General features: G+C 44.5%; 1 protein-coding gene across 1 annotated transcript in view; it reads right to left on the bottom strand.

The window, feature by feature from the left end:
- CMTR1 (cap methyltransferase 1) overlaps positions 1-25,605 on the bottom strand; it is a 53,011-nt gene that overhangs the window by 19,119 nt on the left and 8,287 nt on the right. The window contains exons 3-13 of the mRNA XM_065913417.1: positions 21,312-21,463; positions 19,647-19,805; positions 16,741-16,833; positions 15,074-15,145; positions 13,895-13,989; positions 13,701-13,773; positions 8,610-8,808; positions 7,725-7,843; positions 5,740-5,836; positions 5,294-5,426; positions 4,447-4,626 (exon numbers count right to left, since the gene is read on the bottom strand). Coding sequence (XP_065769489.1) covers positions 4,447-4,626; positions 5,294-5,426; positions 5,740-5,836; positions 7,725-7,843; positions 8,610-8,808; positions 13,701-13,773; positions 13,895-13,989; positions 15,074-15,145; positions 16,741-16,833; positions 19,647-19,805; positions 21,312-21,463 — 1,372 coding nt within the window. The remainder of the gene's footprint in view (positions 1-4,446; positions 4,627-5,293; positions 5,427-5,739; positions 5,837-7,724; positions 7,844-8,609; positions 8,809-13,700; positions 13,774-13,894; positions 13,990-15,073; positions 15,146-16,740; positions 16,834-19,646; positions 19,806-21,311; positions 21,464-25,605) is intronic.

Below are 25,605 nucleotides of genomic sequence, written 5' to 3'. Positions count from 1 at the left end.
AGGAAGAACCCAAATTCTGTGGAGCAACAAAGCCCATGCGCCCAGCTCCTAAGCCTGTGCAACTACGGAACCCCGCACGCCCGAGCCCTGCGCTCTGCAACGAGTAGCTACCGCAATACAGAGCCCGCACACCGCAGTGAAGAGTAGCCCCCCTCACCGCAACAAGAAGAGCCCACACAACAACAAAGATCTAGCACAGCCAAAAATAAATAAGTTTTTTAAATTATTAAAAAAAAAAAACACGTGGAAGGGAGAGGCTTCCCACACCAAGTGATTCTCTATAGACAACTTTAGAAAAGAATGAAATAATGCTATTTGCAACAACATGAATGGGGCTAGAGATTATTATACTAAGTGAATTAAGTCGGACAAAGACAAATATCACACAATATTACTTTGATGTGGAAACTAAAAAAATGATGCACAGGTACTTATTTACAAAATAGACTAATAGAAATTGACTCACAGTCATTGAAAACAAACATGGTTACCCAAGGGGGAAGAGGCAGAGAGTGATAAATTAGGAATTTGGGATTACCAAATACAAACTACTACATATAAAACAGATAAGCAATAAGTTCCTACTGTATAGCACAGGAAAGTATATTCAATACCTTGTAATAATGGAAAAGAATCTGAAAAATAATATATGCTGCTGCTGCTAAGTCACGTCAGTTTTGTCCGACTCTGTGCGACCCCATAGACGGCAGCCCACCAGGCTCCCATCCCTGGGGTTCTCCAAGCAAGAATGCTGGAGTGGGCTGCCATTTCCTTCTCCACATAAAACCGAATCACTTTGCTGTACACTAGAAACTAACACAACATTGTAAATCAACTGTATTTCAATTTAAAAAACACTGGATTAAACTATAATTTAAAAAACTGATTAAAGAATAGGCAGAGGATTTAAATATTTTTCTGTGGAAGACATACAGATGGTCAACAAACACATGAAAAGATGTTCAACATCTCTAATCTAATCAGGAAAATGCAAATCAAAACCACAGTATCACCTCCCCCTGTCAGAATAGCTATCATCAAAAAGACAACAAGTAACTGTTGGCAAGGACATAGAGAAAAAGGACCTCTCACGCAGTGTTGGTAGGGATGTCAACTGGTACAGCTACCATGGAAAACAGTATGAAGATTCCTCAAAAAATTAAAAACAGAACTACCATGTGCTGTGTTGTACTTAGTTGCTTCAGTCGTGTCTGACTTTGCGACCCCATGGACTGTAGCCCACCAGGCTCCTCTGTCCATGGGGATTCTCCAGGCAAGAATCCTGGAGTGGGTTGCCATGCCCTCCTCCAGGGGTTCTTCCTAATCCAGGGGTTGAATCCAGGTCTCCCGCATTGCAGGTGGATTCTTTACAGTTTGAGCCATGACGGAAACCCAAGAATACTGGAGTGGATAACCAGCCTATCCCTTCTCCAGGGGATCTTCCCGATCCAGAAATCAAACCAGGGTCTCCCACACTGCAGGCGGATTCTTTACCAGCTGAGCAGTATACCAGGGAAGCCAGAATTACCATACGATCTAGCAATTCCATTTCTGGCTATTTTTCTGACAAAAATAAGATACATGCACCCCAATGTTCACTACAGTATTATTTACAATAGCCAATATATGGAAGCAATCTAAGTGTCCATCAATAGATAAATAAAGAAGATTAGTATATATACACAAAGGAATATTACTGAGCTATAAAAAAGAATGAAATCTTGCCATTTGGAACGTGAATGGACCGAGACAGTATTATGCTAAGTAAAATAAGTCCGAGAAAGATAAATACTATACAACTTCACTTACATGTGGAATCTAAAAATAAAACAAATGAACAAATATTAACAGAAGAAACAGATTCTTGGATATAGAGAACAAACTGGTGGTTGCCAGAGGGGAGGGGGATGGGGAGTATGAGTGAAATCACAGAGGGAGATTAAGAGGTACGAACCTCAAGTTATAAAATAAGTCAGTTACCAGGATGTAATGTACAGTACAGGGAATATAGTTAATAATATCTTAATAACTTTTTATATTGATGGATGGTAATCGGACTTCGGTGAACATTTTCTAATGTATAAAAATATCAAATTGGACTTTCTGGTAGTTCAGTGGTTAAGAATCCAACTGCCAGTGCAGGGCACAAGGGTTCAAGCCCCGGTCCGGAAAGATTCCACACGCCTTGGGACAACTAAGCCTGTGGGCCACAGCTGCTGCCTGAGAGCCCCACAGCCTGTGCTCCAGGCTAGAGAAGCCACCGCAACCAGAGGCCTGAGCACCCGTTAGCCTCTGCTCGCTGCAATTAGAGAAAAGCCCATGTGTAGCAAAGAAGGCCCAGCACAGCCAAAAATGAATAAATAATGTTAAAAAATCAAATCATTATGCTTCATACCAAAAACTAATATGATACTGTAAGTCAATTATACTGCAATAAAAAATAAAATTTTTTAAATAAAAGAAAAATGGGCAAAGGACTTGAATATATTTCTTCAAAGAAGATATACAAATGGTCAATTTGCATATGAAAACATACTCAACATTATTAGTCATTAGGGAAATGCAAACTAAAACTACAATGAGAGCCAGTTCAGACCCACTAGAATGGCTATTATGAAAAAAAAAATCAAAACATAACAAGTGTTGGTGAAGATGTGGAGAAATTGGGACCCTGGTGCATTGCTGGTCAGAAAGTAAAGTGTTGCAGCAACCCCACTTCCAGATGTATACCCAGATAAAGTGAGAGGAGGGACACAGTCACTTTTCACACCCACATTCACAGCAGTGTTATTCTCAATAGCTAAAACGTGAAGAAAATCCACATGTTCATCAACAGTTGAATGGATAAGCAAAATGTAGTATGCACACATAATGGATTATTACCTAGCCTTAAAAAAGGAATGAAATCCTGACACATACTACAACATGATGAATCTTAAAAGCATTATGCTAAGTGAAACAGCCAGAGGCAAAAGAACAAATACTGTATGAATGCAGTTATATGAGGTACATGCAATAAGCAAATTCACAGAGAGAAAATAACAGAGGGTACCAATGGCTGGGAATAAGGGAAATAGAGGAGTTGTTATCTCACAGGTACAGAGTTCCTGCTTTGGATGATTAAAAAGCTCTGGAAATGCATTATGGTGATGGTTGCAAAACAGTGTGAATATATTTAATGTCACTAAATTTCACATTTTAAGAAGAGTTAAAGTGATAAACTCTGTTATGTGTATTTTACAATTTAAAAATGGACTCAAAAAATTTTAACTTCTGCTTATCAAAAGACATCATTAAGACAATTAATAGGCAAACCACATATTGGGGAAAAACATTCCCAATATATCAGACACAAATCAATTATCAGGCTGCTTAAACACTCTGAAACTGGGAGCTTTGAAAAGACCAGTTCTGCCATGCATCCACGCACACCCGTATGAAACTGCAGCATGGCTCAACAAAAAGAAGTCCAGAATAGTGACAAAGCCTTGGCTTTGCTGATTTCCGGTCCCGGGCCTGCTTCCTCGTCTACAACATGCTGAAACTTAGCACGGGCTCCACCTTGGTGCCGATTCTTACATCAAGATGAGAGCGCTTGTGCAGCAGTACCACAGAATGGAAAGTTAGAACACTGAGAGATGATGGATAAAGACTACCTCTCCTTCTATGTTTCCCTAGGGCCACCTATACATTCAACCTTCTCTGGGAGACGTGGGATTCCACTCTTAGAAATGACCTTTCCAGTACATGTTTGGCCCCCTAAGCAAGCACTTCTATTGATTCATTGCTACTATACAACTCTCCAAGTTTCCTCAGAAAACTGTCCGATGAGGTTTGCCCACTTAGAAAACTGAGTCAACTGTCACAACTTTAAATGATCACCATTAACAAGGAGGGGAAACAAGTGATGAAGGTTAAAACAAAAACAAAACCAGCATTCAGATGGCCTAGTTGAGAAACTCATGGTCTGGCAAAAGTTTTGATTCCAGAAACTTCCAAAAGCATGTTATATACTTGTTTTCCAGCCATCTCTTGCTTCCATCTAAGGGACTTCATGGGACAGCAAACTATGATGGCCTTCTACAAATGGAAGCAATTAAAGGGAGACTATTCCTTCCCCCAAGGACACAAAACAAGTCTGCCCTCTAGCTTCACTGTCATACTCAGGCTCCCACGGGCAGGACGATGCCAGCCAGGCTCCCACCAGCCACCCTGTGACAGGGCATGGGAGCAGGATGAAAGTCCTCAAGGTGCCCAAAGTCTGAGGGAGCCCTGGAGCGAGCAGACTGATCTCAGCTACCAATTCTTCAAAACAGACAAAGTGATACCAAGAGCCAGTCATTCAGTCCTTCATTCTCTTCATCCCTAGGGCTTTCCTGATACCCTAGGGATGCCAGCAAACAACAACAAAAAGAAACGAAGGAAAAAACACATTGGCCTGCTTACCCCTCGTTGGACCGTATCATGTAGTCAGTAAATTCATGGTCCCCCTTGATCACCTCCAAGGGGACCACAAGGTTGACGTCAGAATCAGTGTTCCGCAGCTGGTTGAGTTTAATGTTGACTGAGAAGAGGTAATCCCGCACTTCATCTATGCCCACCTTCAGGCCCTTGCACACCACATACCTGAGAGGAGAGACCCTGTCACTCCACTGAGCAACGGCTTCCCCGGCATAATTCCTCCTCCCCAAACCCCTTGCTGAGTCACAAAACCCTGTCTACGTACCAAGAACAAAGTGCTACAAAGTTCACCTCAAATCCTTCCTTTTTAGGTTGGGCTATGTTTCTACTCTCTATGGCAGTGGTTTCCAATTACCCTGTGCCAGGCTGGCTGAATCACCATCAGCTTGGGAAGTCTGTTAAGTTAAGGGCAATCAGACTCTCCAGGGATGGGGCCCAGAAATCTGTGTTTTTAACAAGCCGCCTAGCAATTCGGATTGGCTGAATCTTCTCTCCCAAGATGCACTGGCACTGGGTCCCATCTGGGATGCAAACAGTGATTCTGGCTGGTGGCCCATGGGTCTTTCAGGTAACCCTTCCTTGGTCTCCTTCACCCTCCTGGGCCAAGCCAAGGATCGCCCACAAAAGTGTGGTGAACAAGGTTGATGGAGGAGGGAGAAGCTGAATGGTACATCAGAGAACCAAGAAAATCCAAATCCTCTTGGCTCTAATCACTTTTTTAAAATCAGGGTTTTTTTAATGTAGCTTGAGTGCTCATGCCAGAGATGCACCAGGTTTTCTTGTTCTGACATTTAGCCAACTAGTCTGATTCAAAGGGAGAGGAAAGCCTCACCTCTCTGAGTTGGCAGGACGGCTGGTAATCGGCTTAAAGAGACATACTCGTTCAAAGCAGCAGTAGAGCAGGTAGATGAGCCCCACGCTGAACGGTGTGAAGAGATCGAAGGTTTTACAGATGAAGTGGCCTCCTAGGTTAAGAGGAAACACCAATGATAGTCAGCAGTTTCCACTCCAGGAAGTGGGTTGGATCATCTCAGGGACTATGATAAAGTCAGGGCCCAGAGACCTGGGCCCATTAAAAGTCACAGGCACAGAAGGGAAAGAGTTGTAGAGGGGACTTTGGGGATTCCATAGCACTTTCCCCCCTAAATTCCTCATTCCGCCACATGTCACCTCATACAAGCAGACCATTATTTAACTTTCAAGCCAACCCCAATACATGTTCTTGTACAACAGGGCCTCTGGTGGGTCCTGGATGGGGAGACGGCAGAGAAGTGTCACCTGTCCGGACAACAGACAGCGCCATGAGGAACTGACAGAGCAGCAGCTGCTTGCTGAGGATCTCCTGCAGGTTCTCTTGTCCCTCCACTGAGAAGCCCTGAAACAGGAGCACAAGGATCAGAGTAGAAAAGAGAAGTGCTGAGGACTGAAGAGAGTGCTCCTCCCTCATCTTCCCTGAGATTTCTTCAGGTATTTCCATTGATCTCCAGATTCTCTGGTGTGGTCATATGGCTCACTGTGAAGACAGTACCTGGGACCCGGGCCTGCCTACTGAGCCAGTGCTATTTTCCTGCTCTGTCACTCCTAGGGATGGAACCAAATCTGCTCCTCCAAGGAGATGGTTCAGAAAACTTTAAAACTCATGCTGGAATCCAAGGGAAGGATAAGGCAGAACAGAGGCAAAATACGCTAGTCACAAGCCAACTACAAGACAGGAAACTGAATGCCTGGTGAGTCTACTGAGACCCGGGGAGCACGTGTGGCTGAATGGGCCCCCTCAGTCCTGGGCTTACCACTGAACAGGTCCCAGTCTGGTGACAGGAGAAAGTCCGCCTAACTCTGACCATCACAAGAATCTTTCTTTCTCTTCTGACCACAGATTTACTCACAAACCACCCCCCTCCTGTCCCAAGACCATGGAGCCTCTTCCTCCAGCTGGCTGCCTCTTTGGGCAGACTGTTTGTATGAAGAATGTATGTTGCTGTTCTTGGAGTGGTCTCCCTCCCTGTGAGATCCCAGCAAGGAGCAGAGAGCCAAGCTCACAGGGAAGGGACACCAAAGGCTGTGACGGGAAAAGAGGCAAGTTGTTGTTTAATGGACACAGTGTTTCAATTTTGCAAAATGGAAAAAGTTTTGGAGATCTGTTTCATGAAAGCATGATTATATTTAACATAACTGAACTGTAAACTTAAAAATGGCTGCAACAGTAAATTTTATGTTATGTGATTTTTATCACAATAATTAAGAGAAGCAAAGAGGCTGGCCTCCATTTAACTGGCCCCAGCCTGGTCTCCAGAAGTAAAAATGTTCAGTAATGTCTTCCAGATTTACAGATGCTTCTTAAAATGCACGGCTATTTATAGGGAGAAGGGAAACACACACACACCAAAAAACCCCACGTGGGTCACCAGTCCATGTTGCCTAAGTCAGAAGGACAATCCTTGAGTCTGCCACTCGAGTTGATGCCCTGCATGGCTGCCTCTCAAGCGTATCAGACTCCGACAGGCTCAGTGGAAGCGGCCCCTCCCTCCACTCAAGCCTATCTGTTGTCCCCTGCTAGGCACCAACCTTTGGGGACTGAGGGCATGCTCAGATCCTGCGCTGACATTCTAAACATTTCTTCACCTCCCCACACAGCTACTGCTTGAGAGGCTGCCCACGGGGCTCCAGAAGCTTTCTGCAACTCTGGCCATTGACCCTGGAGCAACTGCCACGTTGTCTGACCCTTTTCTACACTAAGTTGTAGTTCACAACTTTTCTGGTAGTCCAGAAAAAGACTACCGGCAGCATCAGATTACTAGGGGAGAAAGCTGGGGGGGCTCACCTCTATACCTCAGACAACTGCCCAAGAAATGGGTAACCTGAATTCTTCTTCAGCCCAGCCACTGACAGAGCCTCTTGTGGAGTCTTAATATGGAGTTGTAATTAATATGAAGCTGCTGCATTTGGTTACGTGGTTGCCTATCAGCTGCTCCCAAGGCTTAGGAGTGGCCGTGTACAGGCAGCCTCTGCCAAGAGCAGCACCTGGGTAACAAACAATGAAAATGTCCTTCCCGTCGGCTCTGCTGAGTTCATCTTAGTCACGGTGCCCCCTCACCAGGCCTCTACCCTCACTCGAGGCCCGTTGAGGAAGTGAGTTGAGAAGATCCACCTGCCCCAAGCAAAGATGCCCACAACAGCACAGCCTTGACAAAGTTACAAACTGAAAAGATGTACAAAAAGAATAAAAACATACATTATCACCCCACGAAGAGCAGGTCACCTACCCCATCGGCCATCAGAAAGTGGACACCCTTGTGATCGGTGTTATCCAGGACGAAATTCCGAAAAGCATTGATGTTCTCCGGGCGAGTGATGTCTCCGTCTCCATCGATCCCACCCTCACCTGACAGAGAGGACACAAGGTTCACATTTAGCTCATCTGCCCTGTGCATCCGTGGCGCCAGGACACAACCTCACCAGGGCTGTGAACACAGGTACCAGGCAGACCTCAAGGCCCAGGAGAAGACCCTCTGTGAGGAGCACCTCACTGAAGGGCCCGCCATACAAGGCTGCCCTGCAGTGATGGACCAGGAGGCAGAGACAGGGCCCTGCTACAGTAGAGGAGAGTTCAGGAGGCGTCAACCAGCCATGAGCCATCAACTGACACAGAAGGTCTTCATGTTCAAGATCAAATGTGCGTTTAAAGCACCTACATTTAGGAAGCAATATCAATTTCTTAACAAGTTCTGTTAACAAAGGACTTGGGCTTTCCTGCCAAACCACAAAAAGTAAGACAGAGTGGAGGGAACTGCTAGGGGGTTGCTGAGCATCTGGCATACAGGGCTGGGGGTGAGTGTGGATTTGTTATTTGTTAATAACACCACCAGTTCTCAGCCAGAGATCAAATGGTTTTATTATCTCCTGTCACCACAAGAGAAGGAAGGAGAAATTAATATGGATCTGCTGAGAGTTTGCCTACTAGAGGGTTTAACCTGGATTCCACAGGCCTGGGGAAAAAGGGACAGCCAAGAGGAAACCGAGATCTTCATGACATGGGCTGGGAACCCCGTGCTGAGAGACCTGGGACAGAAAACACGGCAGGTGGATAGTAACTCCTCCTGATAAGACCTGTCCCTCTCGGTCCCTGGTGGCCTCCTCCATGTCCCTACCGTAGTAGGGTTCGAAGAGCTCACTGGAGGCGGAGTAGAAGTCTTCCAGCTTAAAGTCATTAGGACCCTTCAAAGTCATTCCAAAGCCCTTCGCGTGCCACTTCTTCCTCCACAGCACATACTCCGAGAAGCCACCCGGGCCTGCACAGACATCAGCGAAGTACAGAAGCTCAGCTTCCCGGTCCTTCACCAGTGGCTTCTGCAAAGGTAAGTGAAGTCAGGGGAGAAAGAGGGAAAAAAAATGGCTCAATGGGGAGCAGGAAAGAGAAAGCAGGGGAGTAAAATAAGCCCTTCAGCAAGCACAGTGCAGAGCTCCTGCTAGAGCCACAACCGCCAGCAAACCAGGCGGGAAGCCGGCAGGAAACCCCTGAGACCACTGCCTTCAGAGTCACCCATCCCCACCTCAAAACACCCCTGATGCCTTTCACAACACCACGCCCAGCTCAGACTCCTAATAAAACATCCTAATGGGCACCCAAGTGTGCTGCTTTATTTCTCAGCATCTCTTCCCCACCGCATCTTGCCTTACAAGAGTCCCAACGAGCGGAGTAGATGTTCTAGCCCCCCACATGACAGACAGGGAGAGAGAGACGCCAAGACACAAACTGACCTGTTCACAGTCTGCAGCACCGCTTAGGCAGCATCCCGTCAGCCTGACCAGGAGAGGCAGGCTTCCTGTCCAACTAGAGTCTGAGGAGCTCTCACATCACCTCCTCCCAGCCCAGGGCCTCACCTTCCAAATCACAGCCTCTGCGCCCCTTCGTCCCCTCCTCCTAGACGCTCCCTTTTTTCTCCCCCTCCAATTAAATTTTTATCATGGAATAATTTGAGACGTACAGATAAGTTGCGACGACAAAGTTCACCCACATCCTTCACTCAGTTTTAGTAACATCTTACACGGTCAGTTGTAAAAATTAAGAAACTGACATGCACGGGTACATCACTATGAACTAAACCCCAGACTTGATTCAGATCTCACCAGACCCCTTGTTCTGTTCCATGACTCCATCCAACACAGCACAGTGCACTGTGCGTCCTCCTTTTTTGCACACCGCCCCCTCCTGCCTCTGCCCCTCTGCTGACCAGGGCCTGCGCGGGGCAGAGCTGGAAGCTGACAAGATTGAGAGAACAGGAGACACTGATCTAGGCAGCCATCAGAGCATCCACTCACCTAAAGAATAACTGCATTACACTATCATCATTTGTATTTGATGATCAGTTTTGGCCACTTAAGTGGCTTTAAATTCTTAAAGTGCTGGGCACTCCCTGGTGGCCTCGTGGTTAGGATACTGGGCTTTCACTGCTGTGGCCCAGGTTCCATCCCTGGTCGGGGAACTGAGATCTCACAAGCCACACAGTTTGGCCAAATTAATTAATTAAATTTAATGTATGCTGAATGCAGATCTAGACTGTGTTTACACTTTTCTACACACCTGGGCCCTTGAGGGTGAATTCTACTTGTCTCAAGCCTCCACGGCAGAGACGTGCCAACTGCACTGGTGACAAGAGGCTGAGCTCCAGAGGGGTGACTGCAGGGGACCCTGATGACCATCTAGCAGGAAGGGCTAAGACCGCTCAGCCTTCTCTCCCTCAAAGTCTGGCATAGCTGGGTGCTTGTCCAAAGCGCTCTAACTGCCAGATAAAGATCAGAAGGCTTCAGGGGCAACAGTTATAGGAAAGAAATGGAAATACTAATGCTCACAGTCCAGTCACTTTCGAGGTGACAAGGGCTTTGCCTCTGATGATGGTTAGCTAGCTTGATCACAACAGTGGAAATAGTCTCTGGAGAAAGGGACTGTAGCTAAAAATACACTTCATCACCCTGTGGCAAGCCCACTCAGTGTGCTGGGACATATCAGTTCCTTTTCCCCTTCCTCTGCTCCACCACCCTAACATTCTTTGTTCCTGAGCCATCAATTATTCATATCTTCTTATTGTATTCATTTGCACACTAAATAAGACCTAATAGCATACGCCAAGAATATTATGCAGCACTTCCCAGGCTGCAAAGCGGTAGTGAGGCAGGTGTCACAAGTTTCAGGCCTGCACACACTGGCAAGAGAGAAAACACTGTTCCTCACCACAGACCATGCCCTAGCCCCAGGCGCCAGCTTCACCAGGTGAGAGGCTGGCCCAAAGAAGACTGTGAGAAGAAAGGAGAATGAATCAATGAGAGCATCTCACCTCCAAAAAGACAGCATAAATATAATCTGTTCTGTAATTTCAAAATGTGTCACCCTCGCAGGCCACGGCCAGAGGTCCTTTCACAGAAAGTATGGCCGGGGTTCTTACCTCTGCCACTTACTGACTGTGCAGTCAAAGGCAAGAACATGATTTATGTCTTTAAGCTTGAGCTTCCTCAACGACAAACTGGAACTAATGTAGGTTATTTCTCAAGGCTATTGTAGGATTAAACAAAATACCTTATGTCGAAGACCCCTAAAAACGGTACAATACTGAACAAACGTTAAGATGACACGAAGTTCAACTAGATCAGCCAGCTCCCTGAGAGTCAGACCCTTGTTCCTCCCCTCCTTTCTCTCTGCAGTCTGGTGCAGTGCTCCACAGGCAGCAGGGACTTCGTAAGTGCTGTCCAATTTCTTCTAAGACGGCGCTGAAACTTCAAGATCTACATTCAGCTTCTGTATCCTGTTATGCTTCATAGCCAAGGCTTTCTTACTACAACGATAACCGCAGGCACACAAGTCCCTCATGTAACGTTTTGGTTTATATGTAATACGCTTCCATATACCCAAAGAATCTAAACGCCTTTCTCTTCCTGGCCCCTTCCAATTCTTGTTTATGATCTTTTTATTTCCCTAACCTCTTTTCTCCTTTTACCACAACCTGTAGAAGCAGAAACACACTGAAAAACCTCAAAGACCCTCCCTCCAGCTTCCCATCTCCAACCTCCTCACACTTTCCTAGGCTTCACGCTGTCCGCACTCTTACTCTAATTTCCCTGATCCAAGAGCCACTGAGACTCTAGCAAACCTGGGCATGTGCCTGGGGCTTCTGCCACTCCCATGTCTGCTGGGACTGCTCTAAACACAACAAGCCTGCTGGGCTTGGCTGTCACTCCAGTCCTTGGGGGGAAACAGGGGTGAACAGACAGAAGCAAACACTAGGAGCTGAAGAGAAATCACTTTTATAGTGGAGTGTAGAAGAACTTCTCTGGAAGGGCAATTCTCCATAGCCACTATCAATCAGTGCCAGTCAGGAAGCTGCCTGAAGCACTGTTAACACAGCCACCTTTTCCTACGTAACATCTCCACCCTCTGCCTGAATGGTACAACCCTGGTGCCTACTTCATTTTCCTGACAGCAAAAGACAATAACCAGATCCCAGCTGCTGGGGGCGTTTACATTCAAAAGCCCAAAATGACGCTGTGATTTCCCATCAACCTGACAGAGTTCCTCTGCCAGGCAGGGGTTTAAGGGAAATCATTCGGAGCTCAGAAAATTAAATCAACATTATATCAATGTAATTTTCTCAAGATGCTAATTCCAAAAGCCGTTGTGTACAGCTTGCTGGTACTGTGAGGTGGGAGGGAGAAATAACTAAAGGCTGGAGGGGTCCACCTGCCATTCTGGCACAAGGAGGAAACAACCAGGCAGGGGAGGCTGAAGCAATAAAGATTTGGAAAACAAATTTCTTTAAGCGGTGGACAATCGGGGGCCTAGCAGAAGGAGGCTGAGTGAGGGAGAAACTGGACTGGGAACAGCTGGCTCCTGGCCCTTTCACTGTCAGAGAACTAACAGGGTGAAAATGCTCTGAAACTCTGAAGGGAAAGCTAGAATGAAATTTCTTTTTTTCTTTCTCTATCATACGGAGGGTCTGTGTTCAGAAAAATGAGAGTAGCAAAGTAGAAAATTATTCTGATCCACCACTTGTAATTAGGATCCCACCCGAAGCTTGTTCAGAGAAGCAGAAAGGAAAAGTGGCCACATTTGAAGTCACAGATTTTAGAGCTGGAACAAACCTTAAGAGTCTCTTGGTCTTACCCTGGTCCTCTGGCAGGTTGGAGGGCTAATTTCAGAGATGAGGTAGCTGAGACCCAAAGAAGGTATGAACCTGAGTGACACCACCTGTGACTTCCTACCTGCACTTCCTATCTGCCCCCTTGACCATGAACACAGACCTTCAAACATGATACTGATTATACAGACCAGTGAAAGAACCCAGATGCCCACATTTCAGTCAACACTCAGACATTTCCCAGAGTACTGCCCTCTCATACCAGAAACAGCAGCAACCAAATCAGATGATGTCACAAGATTCAATTTGGAACATTAACTCACTGTAAGGACTGTACACAGTCATCCCTCAGTATTGACAGAGGATTGGTTTCAGGACCCCCAGCAGACACCAGAATTCACAGATGCTTGAGTTTTTATATAAAGTGGCAGTGTACAGCCGGCCCTCTGTATCTGCAGAGTCACAGACACAGAGGGCTGACTGCACTCAAACTCCACCCCACCCTGGAAGAGGGCAGGCTAAAGCTCCCTGGTGGCAACGGGCCTCTACACGTCGACGAGCTTGGAGAGGCTTTACACACACCCAACCCTTACCCTTATCTGCTCTCAAGTCCCCAGAATGTCCAGAACCTAAGCACCATGGGGAAAGGGATCACATCTATGTATTCCTGGTGTCTAGCACTGTGCCTGGCACAATGTAGGGGCTGGATAAATACATGTTTAATCAGTGCAGCAGAGAGGCCATGCCCTCACCTCCCTGCTCCCTTGGCCTATGGAGGTCACACCTGCTGATCTGGTCAGGAATGTCCCTCCTCCACTGCTGCAAGCCCTGGGTACCCCCACCTGGAGTGAAGAGCAGGATCTGCAGAGTCGGGAGCTGGGACTCCGGGCATGAAGCCCTAGAGATAACTGCTTTCTAGGGCACTCCTGGGACCACAGGAAGCACTGTGGAACCCTAGCTTAAGAGCTCAAAGCAAAATATATCTCATCACAAAATGCATCTCCATCACACAGCAGGAACACTCTCCTAGCATTGCACAAATGACAATTTCTGAGCCACTGAAGCTGAAGTCTATTTAGCACTATGAATTCAGAAGCAAAATCTTGTTCTCACCCCATAAGAGTCCCTTGGATTTGTAAACATGCGATCGAACACAAAATCCATGTTAGCCATCTTCATTGCTGCCCTGCAACAAAGCAAGACAGAAAAGCACACCTCAGTTACAGACAGATGGGAGGGTGGAGGCTCAAAAGGAAACATCGACCACTGCACATTGCGGTGGGGGGAGGAGGGGAATGCCAGCAAACCTGTTGAGGAAGAAGACTCCTCGGATCATCTCGTAGGGATTGGCCCGGGTCCGAGCTCGCCGCATCTCCTCCCCATCCAGGACATCAAACACACTCTGCCCAGAGAGAATCAGAACCACAAGGTGAGCATCACCCTCCGGGATGGAGCTTGATGAGCCAGATTCACAGCCCTCTGAAGAGCTAGGCCTCTGCTGCATCCCAACTCTGAAATGATCAGACATGTGACCCCAGACAGGCGGCTCGAACACTCTGCCTCTCAACTACCTCACTTGTAAAACGGTACAAAATAAAAGGGAAGCAAGCACGTGCCTGCCACGTGGTAAGTGGTATTAATCCTACTGGCACTGCTGACCCTCACTGCAAGCCTGCTTCTCCACTCCACCAGCAATTTGGCAGGGACTAGAGTTTTGTTATGAAGGGTATACCCAGAAAGAAGGCAGGCAAACCAAGATGAGGCTTTTCTGAGGGCACCTATCTCACAGCAGGGAACCCTTCTCTTTCCTCTAATTCTCTCTGGAAAAAGAAAGCCTCACTTTACCTGAGGATATTTCCAACACTCTACCTGCCAGAAAAATAAGCTCTGTGAGGCTTGTCTCAGGCCTTGCTTCTCCTCCAACTCATTTTCTCCTCAGTTTCCCTGGCTCACCCTGCCCCAGGTAATGCATCTCCTGACCAAAGTCAGGTCAGGTCAGAAGACATCAAGGGGAGAGTAACACCAACTATCTCTTTTAACTCTCACAACAACACTGAGTATTTTTTTCTTCCCAATTTAAAGATAAGGAAACTTGGAGAAGCTAAAGCAAATGGTTCAAAGTCACTCAGCAAAGAAAGAAAAAAAAAAAGCTGCAAAACTAGGATTTGAATTCAGCTCTGATACTGAAGAATGATTAAATCTCCCACTATGCCAGCCCCCCTTCAGGATTACGATGAACCCACCCACTGAAATTAAGTGGTTCCCTTCCTGGCTACTGACCACAGGGACAGAACAACACTGCAGGGCAGGGGAGTCACCAGGAAAAAAGACGTCTCACAGAAACACGCCAGACTGACATCTGCTCTCCAGGAAAAAAATCTTAGCTAAATTTCAACTTCCCCACAACCGACTCAAAAGAACAAGAAAAGCCCAGCACAACCCCTCATACAAAATCTTCAGTGTCAGCTCTAGCCACGAGGCCTTACCTTACACTTCAACATGCTGCGAAGCAGGCCTTCCCCACAAAACTCTGTTTCATCTTCAATAATCATCTTTCTCTGCAGGGAGAAAACAACCCGTAATGACCACATGTGACCGCATCTGGGTGGGTGGGGAAACCAGGGTTCTGAGTGAGCAGAACAATCCCTGCCAGAGAACGTCAACCCCTGAGGGACAGGGAATGGAAAAGCCTAAATCCCTCTGGCTTGGCTCCAAAAGCCACGAGGAGGAGCAGCCCCCTGGGCTCCCCCGAAAGCACCATATGGATACAAGACTCGTGAACACTGAGGCTGAGAAAAGCAAACAGGGAGGAGACACCCAAACTGTCTGTCCCTAGAGCGTGGGGGCAGAAGGATGGGGGGCATTTGGGAACACCCCAAATGACAGAGGCTGTCCTTCAACCAGGAAGCCTCTTGTTCTGTGATGAGTATGAAGGCAGGACCTCAGGCACTGACTTGGCAGTGTCACAGAAAACAAAGGTGTGGGAGCCTCCCGGGGATGCTGAGTTCAGTGTCATGTATGAGTGAGGCTGCCTCTAAATCAGTGGTGCTCAAACTCGGTATTCTCAGGTTTTACACTCTGTAAGATCACTGAGGATCCCAAACAGCTTTTGCTTCTGTGGGAGATAGACGTGTATATTTGCGTGTGTGTGTGTTTATATACCTTAATATAAGTTAAAACCAAGATGTTTAAATATTTACTAGTTCAGTTTAAATGAATGTTATATTAATATAAATAAACGTGTATGAAAACTATATTAAAAAAAAAGACTGAGAAGAGTGGCACTGGGTTCCATTTTTGCAAAGCTCTCAGCATACAGCTTACTACAAGACACTGAGATTCTCCACCAAGATGTTTAAATATTTACTAGTTCAGTTTAAATGAATGTTATATTAATATAAATAAACGTGTATGAAAACTATATTAAAAAAAAAGACTGAGAAGAGTGGCACTGGGTTCCATTTTTGCAAAGCTCTCAGCATCCGGCTTACTACAAGACACTGAGATTCTCCTGTCCACATGTGCACTCAACATGTGATATCACATGTCATAACTTCTGGAAGACTTCACAGGACACTTGTAAGAGAATGAGAATGAAAAAGGCAAGTAACTTGTCAGAATCATGAAAATAACTGACTTGTAGACCCTCTGAAAGGGTGATGGAGATTCCTGGAAGTCCCTACACTTTGAGAACTGCTCTCTGGAACATGCTGATCTGGTAAAATTATATACTTAACTCTTACAATTTTACAGAAAGAGAATAAACAAATTCCTTTAGTAACAACTCCCTCATTCTTTTCTGAGGACAGAGGTAGTCCTTTTTATCTACCTGGAACAGTGCCCAGCAGTGACCAGAATATATACAGGTGTATAATAAACTTCTCTAAAAAGCATCCAAGAGGAAAACAGAAGTTATGCATTTTGTGCTGCCTTGCAAGGTAAATGACTAGGAGGAAAAAAGCCCTGTGTGCCACATCTCCCAGGGGCATATTCATGGAGCTCCTGACACCCTCTTGATGCAGCTTTATTCCTGCCAGAAAGCTCAGATTCACACTTTTCTTAAACTGTAAGTATACAGATACACACACCTGGTTTGAGGAGGAGAAATGTCAGAAGTGTCAAGAATTCAGAGTACATTTTCCTGAACTCCTACCTTCCCCACAACCATCCAATCACTCATTTCCTGAGTGTCAGGAATTTCAGTGGTACATTCTGGGAACCATGACACCTGCTCGCAGGCACTGGGCTACAAACAAAAGAGAGGCAAGTAAGTCAGGTAAGGCAGACCCTCAGGGCCATGCCCCAACTCACCAGGGCTTTCCCCAAAACGATGGAGGGGCTCAGAGTGAAAAGTGTCCAGGACGCTGAGGCCAATGGGAGTGTCAGATCTAAGAGTCAGGATTCTGAAGTTCAACTTCTAAAGGCCAGGGCCAATTTTGGTTTGAATTCTAAGAAACTTCTCCAACTTTCAAAGTTTCTTTCATTTGTTCCAATATTATTTGATGAACACCTACTGCGAACTAAGTGCTCAGTACACAGAGGTAAAAAGACATGATCCTTAACGCAGGTGGCCTATAGTCAGAGCAATGGGGACGCAGAGAAGAACACAAGTCTACAAGGTAATTACATCAGGAAGACAGTGCAACGAGCCTCACTTCCTGATGCCTTTTATTGCAAGACACAGTAGAAACTGGCTTCTCTAGTGCTGCTTCCTCTGAATTTTTCAGTTACTTTCCTCACCAAGCTAAAACTGTGGTTTTCATCCTGGCCACACTTAGCATTATCTGCAGACCTTTTAAAAAGTACTGATGCCTGGGCACCCCCCTCAGAGTATATGATTCTGCTGGTCTCAGGTGGGGACTGGGTGTAAGGACATTTTTAGAGGTCACCAGGTGATTCTAACGTGCATCCAGAACTAAGTTCACAGGGCTGAAGAGACAATGATTATAAAACTTAAATCGAAAAAAAAAAAAAAAGAAAACTAAATCGGTGGCTAACCTGCATTGGCAGCTAACATTTTCCCTCCAAGCAAGTGTGGAGAAGAGATTCACCATTGCGAATTGAAGCAATGAGATTAAAGGTAATATTACATGCTCTGAAAAGCATAAAATGGTATCTCAATGCAAGGTCTTGAGGGCAAGTCAACTACCATCAACAGAGAAAAAGTTTAAAAGAAAAATTACTGAAAACTTTTGTCAATGAATCTAGCAATGAATCATGGCTTCTCTTGCTGGTCAAAGCCGGTTCCTTTAGGTATAAAAGTTGTGAATTATAATCTCTACAAAGAAGCTCATACACAGTATGGATGCTCCTTTGGAGAGGAACAGCAGATTCAACCTCCCCATGGAAGTCTGAACATTACGGCTACCACAAAGTGAACTCTGTCTGAAACTCCACACCTTGCACTCCATATTCCTGGACAGCAGTGCCACTGAGCATCCTCCATGCAGTGACTCCAGGAATTGAACGTTCACCTCAGGCCACCCAGACTCAACTGCCTTAAAGAAGTGGGACTTCCCTGGTGATCCAGTGGTTAAGACATTGTGCTACCACTGTAGGGAGCACAGGTTTGATCCCTAGTTGGGAAACTAAGATCCCACATGGTCAAAAATAACCAAATTGATTTAAATTTTAAATTTAAATTTTAAAACAAAAAACAAAAAGACGTGGCCACCAACAAATAGTTGAGGCAAACTCTTAACCAAAAGAATATCTTTAAGAAGAAAAAGTGAATTATGGTAAATGGTGATTAGGTCAGCCTTGCCTCAAAAAAAAATTATTCATGGAATTCCCTGGGGGTCTAGTGGTTAAGACTTGGCGCTTTCATTGGCATGGCCAGGGTTTAATCCCCAGTCAGGGAACTAAGATCTCACAAGCCATGTAACAGGGCCAAAAAAACCCGCTTTTTTTTCAATAGCCTGTCTCTATTAAAAACAATTTTATGAGCAAATTTCAGATTCCAAGTTTAGCAAAGTTAGTTCTAATTCTGCCCTATTGGGAGGGTAGGGACTTTTCACCCACTCTAGATAAACGAGGACATGGAAAGTACCAAGGAGTTCCGAGGCAGAAACCTACACCTAGCCCCACTGATCAGTATTTGCCTATTCTGCATTGTCGCGTCTCCTTACAACTACAAGGCAACACAGTAGGACCACTCTCAGAATCCACTAACTCCTGGTTTGTCAGCATCTTACTCTGACACTTTATTAGGCTTTTGTCATGCACAGGTTCGCAGAACTTCTTTGCTGAACTGGAACAACAGGGAGACAAAATATCCATTTTCCAGAGTTCAGAGCAACATCTGAAGCTCAACTTAAGCAACTATATGGAAGGCTAGACATTTGTGTTTCATTTTCTCTAGTTTCAACTCTATAATGGTAACATTTTATCATTATTTTTAGATACTTTTATTATACTCACTTCAAATCCTCTGTGGAATAAAGTAGGGCATAAGTAAATCAATAAAAATAAACTTAAAAAAAAACATTATCTGTACCATCAGAGGGAATCTCTTTAGATATTCAGGATTAAAACAAACTCACACCCAAGGAGATAAGCAGAATAAACCCACAAGAGAAAAGCTATTTGGCATAAACAAACACCTATTTAATATCAGGATATCATAAACTTGAGGAGATGCAAGGACCTTGGAGGGTACCTGATCCAGTTACTCACACAATGGGAGAGTGGTCCTCATTTGGCTCACATGAATCCTTTCAGCAGAGGGAGCTCACTACCTCCTTAGGCATGTTCATCACTGGTGAAAAGCTGTATCTATTTATTCAAGTTCTTTGTGGAGACACTCTGCCTTTCTATATCTTCTACCCACTGGTCTTAGACCCAGTCTTATATGAAGCAACAGGAAACAAATCCATAGCCCACTGTATCTCCCCTAGGCTCCTCTTTTCCATTTTGGACACCCCCATATCATCCATGTAAGAAACTAGTTCCAATCCCCACTAACCACCCTGATCATACTGCCTCTGGGGACTTCTAGTTTGTTAATATGGTTTCATAAAGACATAAATGGTCTTCCCGTCTCATCTCCATACGAGGTACCTCTGGCTCATCTCGCCAGTTCACATTCAGCTCTTGGTCAAAGCCTTGCAGTGTCAGACCCAAGCCTCGTCGACCTTTCTGATTAGAGGCCTCAACGATGTCCTTCCGCCCCTGGCTGTATTTACCCAATCCTTCACCTTCCTTGAAGCCCATCTTGGCCTGAAAAAGAGACGTAAATGGTGCATTTATATAAGCAAACAGAAGCGGAGCACTTACATAAATAGACATTTATTCAGTCCTTCTACTGTGTCAGACACTGTATTAAATTGTGAGAAATATAAATGAGTAAGGCCTAAAGTTTTCCTTCTAGCCTAATAACTGCAGTTTGATTGTGAGCCCTGTGGCTGTCTATCCTGGGGGTGAAAGTCTAGGGCAACCACAAGTTGGATAAATGAGAAGGAACCTCATAGCTGTAATTAGAGGCACCAGGAGTATATAATGAATCTCACTGGACATTTGCACAACTACCCTTCCAGCTAATTTATCTGATTAAGTGAGAAGTAGATCTAAAGCAGAGCTGATAAAGAGAACATAATTTAAAATGGAACTGCTTCCAGCGGCAACTTCTAAACCTTACCCTTAACCAGTCAAATGGCCTTACTAGGGAAGGACAATGAGGGCTTGAAGGAGCCCACTTAATCAAGAGATTAACTGAAAAATCACTTCATGTAAAACTGAGGTATGGATGGTACTGTAAGATGGGACAGAAACATCTGTTTAAATGTCACAACTAACTAAAAAGCTTACACTAAACTCTAGAGTCCTGGGCCCAGTTACATATCCCTAAAACCAGAGACCCCAAACCCACACACCCTTGTCTAATAAAAGAACTCCACCCCTAAAGTCCTGTTTCCTCTAGAGGCCTGTATTCCCTGTGGAAGGGGCACTGCAAGGCTCAGCAGCTGGATGAAATTCCTACAGTAGCCACAAACCTTTCCCCAGGTCACAGTCTGAGTCACCAACCTTCCCATCTCCCACTTCCCTGAAGTTTTTGGCCCCCAAATCAGAATCCTGACTATGACTTCAGAAGTAGCAGTTCTCATTCTTAAATGACTCCAACAGAAAACGGAGACGTCAACTGTAACATTCGTGAAGCTAGACAGAAGACAGACTTGGATTTCCCTGACCTTTGCACATATACTGAAGTCTGATAAGAGCAGTAAGCAAGTCTTTTCTTCCACCTTCCTCCTGTGGTATATCAACAGGGTACTGAAGGTGGAAAGGAAAACTGGGCCCTCTTTTGGAAGTTAACATAGAAGACAGCTCTACTCCCATTTATTTTAGGAATCTGGGAGTGAGCAGGATTTTAGTCTTTTTTTTTTTTTTTAAGATCACTCACTAGAGCAAAAATCTCAGCATGAAGCCTTCTTATCCACTAACACACATCCATGTGCTCACATATGCTCATAACAACTCACTACTAAGAAGACCAAAGGCTGCCCCAGCTCTGGACAGGAGAAGCAGGCCTGAACAGCCGCTGCCCATGGATGATTCAAATGTGATACGTGTATCAAGAAGGGGTTACGCGCTCTCTGCTGAAACACAGCAGCTGGTAAGCAGAGGGAAAACTTACACCCTTGCTTTGCTGCTTCTCCTGCCAACACAGCTTCCCTCCTCTCATTCTGCTGGTAGAGCTTTAGAAACCCAACCCAAGCGCTGACATACCATGAGCTTCTGGGACACACTGTTATACATGGAGTAGCGAGAGGAAGTTCCCTCCACAAGAGAGTCTGCTTTGAATGCATCCTCGAAAGAGTCCGAGCTGCGTTGCTTCCCCTCAGTCTCGCTGTCAGACCCACTTAGGCTTGTAGCAGATGCTAGAAAAGAAAAAAAGAAAATGTTTTGGTGTGTTTACGGCACAATATAGCCTCTAAAAGCTTCATTTATACAACTAGTGTTCGGTACATGCATTGCACACACAAAGTTCATTAAGTGACCCAAGTCAAAAGTAGTCTCTACCTCTTACAAACTGTGTAATCTTGGGCAAGGCCACTGAAGTTTCCTAAGGGTATCTGACACACAATGGGAGTTCAAAATATCAGTCTTCCTTTCCCATCTCTTACAAAACTGGGATGACAATACCTTCCGCATAGAAATGTTTGAAGATTAAGAGAAAAAATGTTATTTGGGAGCACACTGTCAAATAAAAAATTTATTAATGATATGATTATTATTTCTGTTGCTATTTATTAGTTGAACATCAGTTTCCAAACACTGATACCTATTTTCATTTTCAACAATTCTATCATGGGGACTATCTATCATAATTTGTGATTGTCTAACCTCCTAGCTTTCTGTTTTCATGGTCCTTCAAACTTGTGGGGGGTGCAGTCTACAGCACAGCCCCAGAGAAGAGCTGGCTCACAGAGTGAAAGTGGGGGAAGAGAAGGGAAGAAGTGAAGGGGGAGGTGGGGATAGGAAAGGAAGAGGAGGAAGAGAGGGAAGACAGGGAAGACGGGGGTTCAAGCAGCCGCACTGAGGTGGGGAAAAGAGGAGCCGCAACTGAAGGCTCCAGCAGGGAGCTGCCGGCCTGGGTGAGTCCAGCCAGTAGCGTCATTTGTCAGCAATTTTGTTGCCCAAAGACTCCAAATAAGACCCACCTTAGCAGCTACTAGAAGTGGTGGGTTACCTGTCTCCTGGCCAAAGGTGGGATAAGCCACAGTCTAGATAATCGCTATAACTGCATCTTTCCTTCTCTTTGATAGATATGTGAACCTCTTAGAAGATGTTAAGGAATTCCCTGGCAATCTAGTAGTCAGGACTCAGTGCTTTCATTGCCAGGTTTGATCCCTGGTCAGGGAACTAAGATCCAGCAAGCTGCATGGCATGGCCAAAAAACAGAAAAAGATATCTCAACCCAATATAGTTTCATTCAGGTAGTTTCTTAGGCAAAGCCACCCAAATTTGGAAATAAATTCTATCTCAAAGATCAGTTAAACAGGGGACTACTTTGGTGGTCCAGTGGTTAAGACTCCATGCTTCCACTGCAGGGGGCAGGGGTTAGACTCCTGATCAGGGAATGAAGATCTTCCATGGTGCACAAAGTGAACAAAGAAAAAAAAATCTGGTAAACAATTTCTGCATATTCCCACTGAAAATGGTATAAACTGCAAGCCAGGAGGAATGCAGAACATGAAATGACAGTGGTAGTGTTCAATCTGATCCCAAGGTTAAAGAAGCTGTACCATGCTCAAAAGTATACAAATCTCATTAATAAGCAACTATGCTTATTTAAGAATAAAATTCTGGGGACTTCTTTGGTGGAACAGTAGATAAGACTCCCTCTGTCAATGCAGGGATCACAGGTTCAATTTCTGATCTGGGAGAATTCCACATGGTGCCAGAAAACTAAGCCCCTTCCTCCCAGAGCCGGAGCTCTGCAGCAAGGGAAGCCACTGCAGGGAAAATCCCTCGCATCGCAAGGCAGAGCAGCTCCTACTCATCACAACTAGAGAAAGCCTGCATGCAGCAACAACGATCCAGTGCAGCTCACAATAAAAATTTTTTTAAAGAATAAAATTTTCTAATTTCTTCAATTTATGAATATTATTCTTGCAAACATCTCGTAGTTATTAGGATATAAATGCTTGCTATTTAGACCTAAATACTTAACAAACCTGTTAGGTATTTCTTTTGGTATTTTAAGGGCATAGTGAAAAAAGTTAAAGAACGCTAAGTGTCAAGAACCAAGAAAACTTGGGAACCTCCACTCTATGTATTGAAATGATGAGACCATGAAGACACGTTGTCAACTGGATAACAGAAGACTGAGACCATATTCATGAGCATGACATCCTAACTTTCATGTTCTCAAAAAAGACAGTAAGAATAAAATAGAATAAAATTTTTATTTCTTGTAATTATAAAAAGAGCTTTTGGAAGGCAAGATATACAAGACCAATAAAAGTGATTAGCCACACATGTGGGGTCAAGGCACAGTGAAAGAATACCAAAATGATTACTTGGAACAAGTGGAAAAAGTTAAGCCTGACTTCTATTTTTATATCACTAGAGTTTATAGTGGCTATCTTTTTATATTTTTTTATTTATGAACCATGTGACTACATTAGCTATCAAAATTTTAAATAAATGTTAAGGAAAAAAAAACCCTAACTTAGCAACATAGCACAATTTAAGAAAGAAAGGAGGTCCTTGAGAAGAGATGTTGACTCAAAGTTTGGCTGCTTGTGGGAAATATTTGAGGAAAGGCACAAAAGACAGCCACTTTAAAAAATTCTCTATATACCCAAAATGGGCTTTATACACGTATTCATAACTTGAGAATTACATTCTAATTCTAAAGCCTGTCTGCACTGATCCATCCATCTCCCTCTGAAAACACGGAGTCGCAAAGGGTTGACATTCAGAAAACCACGTAGTCTTCCCTAGCACCCAGGCCTGACTTTCCCTTCCACGGAGCTCCAGTAGCACCAGTATTCACACCGTCGGCACAGCATTCATCACATTGCCTGAGAGCTAGTTACCACATGCCACCCCACTGGACACAGTCACTCCTAGGAAGCAAGGACTGTGCCACAATTAACCTTCTAGCTCTAACACTTGAACTGAGGCTTTGCATTAAAACCAATGAACTAGATACTCACTATAGTGAATTTAAAGAACTGGCACCCAGTTGTCATCTTTGCTAAGCATCTACTGAGTGTACAAGCCCTTAGCACATTCCTTCTTACAATACCTCAAACATGTGGTGTAAGACATCCAGCCCTCAGAAATACAGGGAAGGATACATGCCATTATATATTAGGTTGGGGCAAAAATGATTGTGGTATTGGATTGTGAATTTTAAAACCATTATTAACTAGGCTCAGACACATCTTTATTCATCAAAATAAGAACCATTACAACCAACATATTTTTGCCAATGAGAAGTTGGTTTATTCCTATAGCATAAAAATCCATGCTTTGGGGTTCAACAAACTCTTGCAAAGCATTTTCTGCCTCCCACTGGTTGTGGAAGCGTTTTCCCTGCAAAAAGTCATTGACATGCTTAAAGAAGAGGTATGGTGGATGAGGCAAAACTCAGTAGCTCAATTTGTTTAACTTTTGAATCACTGGTTGTGTCACATATGGTCAGGTGTTGTCGTGGTGAAGCATCGGGCCCCTTCTGTTGACCAATACTAATTGCAAGCGTTGCAGTTTTCAGTGCATCTCATCGATTTGCTGAGCATACTTCTCAGACATAATGGTTTCACTGGGATTCAGAAAGCTGTAGTGGATCAGATGGGCAGCAGATCACCAAACAGTGACCATGAGATTTTTTCTGGTACAAGTTTGGCTTTGGGAAGTGCTTTAGAGCTTCTCAGTCCAACCACTGAGTTGGGTATTGCTGACTGTCACATAAAATCCATTTTTCGTCACACATCACAATCTGATCAAGAAATGTTCATTGCTGTTGCATAGAATAAGAGAAGACGACACTTCAAAATGACAATTTTTTTGATTTGCAGTCAGCTCATGAGGCACTCACTCACTGAGTTTTGGTACTTTTCCAATTTGCTTCAAATACCAAATGAAGACAGAATGGCAGACGCTAGGTTCTTTGACAATTTGTGTAGTTGTATGAGGATCAGCTTTGATGACCGTTCTCAGGTGGTCGTTATCAACTTTCAATGGCCAGCCACTATGATCCTCATCTTCAGGGCTCTTGTAGCCTTTGCAAAACTTCTTGAACCACCACTGGATTGTACATTCACTAGCAGTTTCTAGGCCAAATGTGTTGATGATGTTGCGCATTGTCTCCACTGCTTTATGACTTCAGACTCAAGAAAATAGCTCGAATTTGCTTTTTGTCTAACATCATTTCCATAGTCCAAAAAGTAAAGATAAACAGCAAGTAAAAAGACATTAGCAAAAAAAAAAAAAAAAAAAGCGAGAAATGTGCATTAAAATGATGTATAATATCACATTTGTTAAGAATGTATTCCAGTATCAAATGGCA

The sequence above is a fragment of the Muntiacus reevesi genome, chromosome 20 (genome assembly GCF_963930625.1).
Source record: "Muntiacus reevesi chromosome 20, mMunRee1.1, whole genome shotgun sequence".
NCBI classification, from domain to species: domain Eukaryota; kingdom Metazoa; phylum Chordata; class Mammalia; order Artiodactyla; family Cervidae; genus Muntiacus; species Muntiacus reevesi.
Note: the sequence above shows the minus strand (reverse complement) of the source record. Positions and strands in the feature narration are given on the sequence as shown.